This window comes from Heliconius melpomene, chromosome 13 (genome assembly GCF_056956725.1).
Source record: "Heliconius melpomene rosina isolate 202511_hmr_F chromosome 13, ASM5695672v1, whole genome shotgun sequence".
Classification (NCBI taxonomy): domain Eukaryota; kingdom Metazoa; phylum Arthropoda; class Insecta; order Lepidoptera; family Nymphalidae; genus Heliconius; species Heliconius melpomene.
In genome coordinates this window covers 439,900-447,356 of record NC_140401.1, presented here as the reverse complement: position 1 = coordinate 447,356, position 7,457 = coordinate 439,900, and the positions used below count along the sequence as shown (strand labels likewise).

The window sequence follows — 7,457 nt, the reverse complement described above, 5'->3', positions numbered from 1 at the left end:
ACATTCGAAAGAACGTCTCAACGCAACGCAACGGTGCAAACCGAGTCTGTGACACGCCACGCGAAAATATCTTTTAATTACCACACCTTAAGGGCCCTAGTTGCGAATGTTTTGCTCGAGCTCGGCTGGGGCCGTAAGTGCGGAGCACTCGAGTTAATCGTATAGTGCAAGGGATAGGCGACTGGCGAAAAATGTGTTTTTTTATGAATAATAATTATATTTATATAATATCGTCATGGCGCACCGGTATAGCTTTCGAATATAAGTACAATGGTTGGTGTTTCGAGTCACATTAATAAATAAATAAAAATAAAAATAAAATAAAAATCTTTTATTCTCAAGCTACATGGGCTCATAGCTGGTTAGTACAATGACTTAAGAACTATGTTAGTAAAATAAAATACAAAAGATAACAAATATAAATATAATAATACATAATAATATAATAACTTTTAAAACACATAGCTAATTTTGCACATGTAACCTAATAAATCTCCCTATTGTGGGCCCATCCACTCTATCTGCAAATACCTTCAGGATGCTGTTGGCGCTTGCCCTTACCCTTTGTATAACAGATGCCACCTTTTTGCGCATTATCGCAAAGTAATCACTTATGTGAGCATCTGCAAACATGCCTGATGCACTACAGTGATAAGGGAGCTTCAACAGCACCCTGAAGGCATTATTATATTGAACTCGAAGAATATGGGCTGCTCTTCGAGTACAACTAGCCCAAAGGCCGCTGGTGTAAAATGTTTGGCAGTAAGCTTTAAATAGTGCTATTTTAATAGGTAATGAACAACCAGCAAACCTTCGAGCCAGCATATTGGCCCTTACAGCCAATGCCCTGCGTTCTCTTTCCATGTCTTTATCGTCTTTTAAGTTTTCCGTAACAATGTGCCCCAGGTATTTAAATTCAGTTACCCTATTTACAAGTTTTCCACAGAGTTCTACAGGGGGAACACATGTTGGACTTTTATTTGTGCCTAAAAAGACTAACAACTCACTTTTCTTAGGATTGTATATTAGGCCATGCTGCTTAGCATATCCTTCACAGATGGATATTAACTTTCTAATTCCGCATATCGAGGGACTCAGCAACACCATGTCGTCTGCATAACTTAAATTATTTACACATTCACCATCTATATGGCATCCAACATGTGTGCTGCTGAGTTTAACAAGTAATTCATTAATGTAAATATTAAAAAGCCTCGGTGAACTGAGACCTCCCTGCCTCACTCCACAATCAAGTTTATATGGCTCAGACAAAGAATTTGACCATTTTATAAAAATGGTCTAAAAATAAAATTTCGAGGAAATAAATTATTTTCATATCTGTCCGGTAACAAAACGAAGAGCAAGTTTGATTTCCACCACTTAATACGCATTTTCGTTGAAAATTTTGATTTGATTTAGATTCCTACTGCAAACTGTATAAGGAATCCGACCTTTACGTATACAAATTTGTATTTGTGTAATATGTAAGTAAATACTAAAGTGATGAATAATTTATTTGAAATGTTTTAGATATAATTTAATTTCTAGATTGATTATTTAGTTAAAGTAAATTTCATAAGATATAAGAAAATTATCGAGTTTATTTATTTTTTAAACTTTGAACATAGCGAGAGTACGTGGGCTTTACACAAATTCTCTTTGCATAAGCAAAGAAACTTTCTTTTGAATCACATGTTTTATTCTTAACACTTAGCACAGTACGTAGAGGAAACTTGGTAACCTAGTGTTAAAACACTCCGTTCCCCACATCCGCCGAATTCTATAGACATTGCATGTTGAGTGGTGGAAACAGAGAAAGGAATTTCATTAACTCGAGTGGGAATCGACCTACGTTTTTCTATTAGCGAAAACTCTATTTATATTGACAAAGTGTTCGTTACGTATTTTAATAGATTTTAAAAGTTGTAAGCGCTCTTCGGGAGCAAGCGATATTGTGTTATCGTATATAAAGAAGATAAATAAATGTCATTCTATAACTTGAACCACACAAGATCTCGAAAAAGGGAGGTTTCCTTGAGAGGTCCCCGTGGAAATTTTAAGTCTGCATTTATGTCAGTTTATTTTTCAAGTGTTACGTAATTTTAGTGCTGTTAGTTTTTATTTGTATTAGAAAGTATGATTATTAAAAAAATAAAGAAACTGTGATCTTATCACAATTGTTTTTATTCTGAAGCATTTTTTTCCAGCTTCACGCTGTATCCAGTATTAGAATAGAATAACATAGAATAATTGGTTGGTAGAGTGAATAATGCTAAGACAATTGGTTATCCAATTTTGTGCCCAATTTTCACATTCTAGTCATACAATATGACTCGCTAATCGCTTTTCTCGCTTATTTCAATTGATTGTGATTGAGCAGATGATGTGACATTCCTTTACGTCTATATTCCTAGAAATTATTTGCCTAGTGCAATGCTATTCTCAGATTCATAAAATGAATTTTATAAAAAACTTTATATTTAACACTAGCAGACCCGCGAACTTCGTATCGCCTAACAGTCGATTTTTTTTATTCTGCTAGTAGCGACACCGGGTCAGCTAGTAAGATAAAAAAAATAAAAACTTAAATAATTTTTAATTCTTATAATATTCATTAAAAATTATAATAAAAATAACAATTTCCGATATCTTATTATGATGCCTACCTATTATATTTTATTTTATTTTTACTTATTCTAAATTCAGTTTCATTTTCATTGTAGTACTTTATGGTACACGTTATTTTTTGTTTGGGTATCTGGCGCGTAAACAAACAGAGCAGATGGTTTTCCAACACGAGAACAGGCAACATACAATAGACCATGCGAGAAACATGAGTTTTCTATATTAATACCACAAACACTTAATAACTGCCCCTGGGATTTGTTTATAGTCATTGCGAAAGCAAGCCGTACTGGAAACTGTAGTCTTTTAAGCTCGAATGGTATGTCAGTCGAAATCATTGGGATGCCCCGCATCATCAAAAAGTCTTCTCCTTTATACTTTCCTTTTGATATGATTGCTTCTATTACGTTATTCATTATTTTTTTATCGCTAATCGTGTGCCGTTACAAAGTTTCAGTTGGTTAATATTTCGCAACATTATAACTACACATCCAAGCTTTAATTGAAGGTTGTGAGGCGGCAATCCTGCCAAATCAAGTGAATTTAAAAATTCCGGTAGATAGTTCACGACATCATCTTTATTAGTTGCCGTATCAACTGACATATGTGTCCTTATTTTGCCAGGAATGCCATCTTGAAAATTTATATTTAATTCATTTACATCAGTGTGTTTGGCAGCCAGTAAAGCTCTTTCGCTCAACCAATTATGGAATAAATAATCAGCAACATTTGGAAGCACTATATGAATGAGTTCATCTTTTGATTACGTTAACTGACAAGAACTATCAGGAAAGGTGATGCAGCCAGTCAGCGCATCTACAGGAAGTTTGCCATTACCAATATCAATGAGTTGTTTAAAGAATATGTCTCCAGATTGATCATTTTGCAACATGACACGCATATTCTTGCTTAAATGTAATACCTTGACATGTTTCCACAATTTCGAGGACTTTAAACATGAATTCAGTTCATCAGCTTGCATTGAACGTGGAACCACTGGCAATCCTCCTCCTTATAATAAAATCATCGCGCCACCAAATTGTTTGGCAAACTGAGTTTTTACAATAACCTTACAATATTGGCAAGCAGAATTCATAGGTCCAATAGCAACACAGGTGTAGGCACTGCTGGCATCAATTGATATATCGTAACAAAAAGCAGCTCGATTCAAATTTGCAACATTATCAGTCAACTATCGTGGTCACGTTCATTGCAATTTTCACCTTCTGGGTACGATTAGATTCTTCTGGCTAAATTTGTCCACCGCCTTATAGAAGGCATTTTTTGTAAGTCACAAATACACAACACTTTATGAATTTTATAAAATTTGTGGCTTTTAGATTTAGTAATATAGACGCACAATGAGACGTTTACATTTCAATTGACATCTTACCATAGAAATATTGACAAATATTGACATTAATAGACTGAGATCCCAGGGCCCCCAGACCTACATCATTTTAACAAAGCTGAAATTTTGAGGATTGATAGTCTAATATGTACTTAAGACTCTCTAACTTAAAAAACCTTATTTTTTTCTGTCCGTTAGAACCATCCTCGTACTTCAAGGAATATTATAAAAAAAGAATTACCGAAATCGGTTCAGCTGCTCTCGAGATTTGCGCTTAGCAACACATTCAGTGATTAATTTTTATAAAAAAGAAGATATTTCGTATATTGTTTTGATATTATAAAATTACTTTTGCCTCCTTCCGGAGTGAGGTAATGAAAATATTAAATATATCATTTCTTCAAGTAGGAATGGAACTCAGAACCTGTCGTGTATATAGTCCGGTGCTTGTGCCACTGCGCCACAACGGGCCTTAAAACTATAAGAATTTAATTTTTTTTATCTATGATACACATATATGTTACCGATTTATGGATTTTCTTTTTAAATTTTATTTAATTTTTATATATTTATTAAAAATATTTACTTAAATTTATATCATTTGGTGTTGAACCATTTTAAATAATAATTATGGTATTACGTAAACGTCAAAACAAATGTTTATTACGTAGAATAATTTATTTTAAGACGACTGACGAATTATATGTAATAAAGTTTAGCTGGGTGACTGGGGTTCCACATTGGATCCAATTTTTTTTTATGTCAACAGAAAATGCTCATCACGTTGAATAACTTTTCCTAATTCGTTGTATTGATATCTCTTATAGATTAGGCGGGCTGCTAGGGTCTCACATCAGGTATTCGGACTATCAAAATAAATTATAGCCTATATGTTGCCGAAGACTAATAGCTATGCAACAAAAGAAGTTTCATTTAAATCTGTCCAGTAGTTTTTGAGTTAAAGAGTCACAACAGACAGACAGACAAGAATTCCAAAAATCATATTTTTACCTTCTATTAGTTGTATTGAGTCCCCCTGAAGTGGTTTTTTTAGTTTATATTCAATGTACAGATTTTACCCCCTTTACAGTTTTATTATATATATAGATATAGATATAGATATAGATTATTTTACATTCACAATTTGTCCACTACATTTACTACATTTATCAAAACCAAAACTTTCGTTACCCTCCAATAATTCAGACCCAATCAATTACTATAAAACAATTTTATTATTAAATATAAAATCCTTATTAAAGTCAAAAAATTTAGTATCGAAACGCTCATCCCCATCTTAGCTAAGCGTTTGAAAAGTTTAAAATTTATTCCAGGTACCTCGTAGGTGCAGTCAGGAATAATTCAGGATCAATTGAGATGCTAAAGTCGATTCTTTTAAAATATCCACCATGTAAGAGACGGGCTGCGGTGAATCTAAAAATATGCTTCTCATAGTCTAACTAGAAGTAAATATACGAGTAAGTATACTATATTTATATCAACTTCACGCTTTTTCAGGAAAATCAGGATAGACAAGTGGAAGTAAATATTAAGAAACTCCGTTTTCCACTTTCCGTGTAATCTTCGGAACATTGCATCTTGAGTGGTGGGTTTCAACGTAGGTACCTACTTTGTAACATAGCTGAGAAGTGAAAATAAAATATTGATTGATTGATTAAATTATTCAAGTTTAATCAATCATTGAGTGAGGATCTACCCCTTGCACTGCACTACAATGGACAATTGGGTACATCTAATATTATAAAAATCACACACTCCTCTACTTTCTGCCGGATTCGGGAGGCATTGCCTGTTGAGTGGCGGAACCAGAGCAAGAAATGAAAATATAAATTTAAATAAATATTTCTTTTCCTCGAGTGAGGGTCGAACCCACAACCAGTCGATTTTGTAAACTTTATGCCCCTGCGCCACGACTGGCCTTAACTAAATAAAGTGAAAAGATTTATCAGAGGCCGTCGTGCCGAAGCAGCACAGCGTCTGTTTTTAAAGCCACAGTTGAGGGTTCGATTCTTACTAAAGTGAATGAATTATTTTTGTTTCATCGCTCTAGTAAGAAGACATTGCGCGGCGTTGTTACCCAACAAGCAACGAAAATAAGCACACGAAGCGTCCAAACACAGGGTCCCCTCTGGCTACCATATCATGCGGGATAAAGCACGAAGCTAAAAAGTGTTTATCATAAAGTAGCAGTGTATCAACACCATGCCTGTGTCAGTGACAAAGGGCGAAGGGTTCTTAAGTTTGTATTGTCTCACACAATAAAATATCTTGTAGTATAAATTTGTTACATAATCTATCATATTTGCAGGGCGGTTGATTAATGTCATATTACATACTAGCGACGACCTTGCGGCTTCGCCCGCTTTTACTACTGGATTATTCATATAATGTATGTTTGCAAAGCACTTAAGATAATGTGAAAATTAATTAAACTCTAATGCAACCCGCATTTTCGTAGTTTTGATAAGTGTTTTCCAATTATTTTACTCAGCAAGGATTTTTTTAGTAGGTACCGTAATTTTAAATCTGTGCTACTAATCTTTTCAAGTACTTATTAAAATATATTTATATGGCTATTTTTAGATAGTTAAATGACTATTGATGACTTTAAAAGGAAGAAATTATAAAAAAAGCCTACCTACAAATAACTACTACAAAAAATATGAAACCAAATATATCGCGCTGAAATAATACATTCAACTCCAATTATTCAATACGTGCAAACGCATCTAAATCTTCGTTGCTATGCCTCTATAGCGGGCGGATTTTTTTCGAGCTTGTGGTTAATGCTGAAGAGGGTATTCTGTCCCTGATGAAAAGCAAGCACTACGTGGCTGCCTGTGAGGAAAATTAAATAGAATGCATTGGCCGGGAATCGAACCCGGGCCGCCCGCGTGGCAGGCGAGCATTCTACCACTGAACCACCGATGACTGCTCATGACGCGCTTGTATAAGCAAAACGTCGCGGGGCGCGTTTCGCAGCAAGGATGTTTTGATATTGTAACAACTTCTAAAGCACTTATTAAAATGAAAAGACAGTAAAAGACAGTTTTGATCTTCATTAAATGGCCAACGTAACTAATATACTTACTTATTTATATGCTGAGAGTAAGGGATAAGTAAAACTTGAGTCGGCACCGCTGATGAGTCAACGGCGTGATGTGTCAACAATTAAATGCGTTTTTCTCTAAAACTATTCGCAATTTCGAAATAGTGTAAAAAGCAAATTTTATCTTCGTTTAACGTAGAAAATTAATAAAGTATTTTAAAGGATAAGGATTAATACCATTACGGAAAAATATCCCTCACAATAAAAAAATATATTGAAATTACAATTTTTAGACAGAAATATGATCACTACACGTTATCCTTAAAAGATAAAAATATGCCGTCGCGGACTTTTTTGTAGATCTTATTAAGAGAAACAATACTCCAGTACATTATTTTCATATAGTACTTA

General features: G+C 34.2%; 1 protein-coding gene across 1 annotated transcript; it reads right to left on the bottom strand.

The window, feature by feature from the left end:
* Positions 1-316: 316 nt before the first annotated feature.
* On the bottom strand, positions 317-1,285 carry LOC146532373 (uncharacterized). The gene has a single exon (XM_085196371.1). It carries the CDS (start codon positions 1,105-1,107, stop codon positions 466-468), a length of 642 nt encoding a protein of 213 aa, XP_085052497.1. The 5' UTR covers positions 1,108-1,285; the 3' UTR covers positions 317-465.
* Between the last annotated feature and the right edge of the window lie 6,172 nt (positions 1,286-7,457).

Excerpts from the sequence above, each read along its gene's own strand:
- LOC146532373 (XM_085196371.1), bottom strand. The coding sequence starts at position 1,107 with ATGGTGTTGCTGAGTCCCTCGATATGCGGAATTAGAAAGTTAATATCC.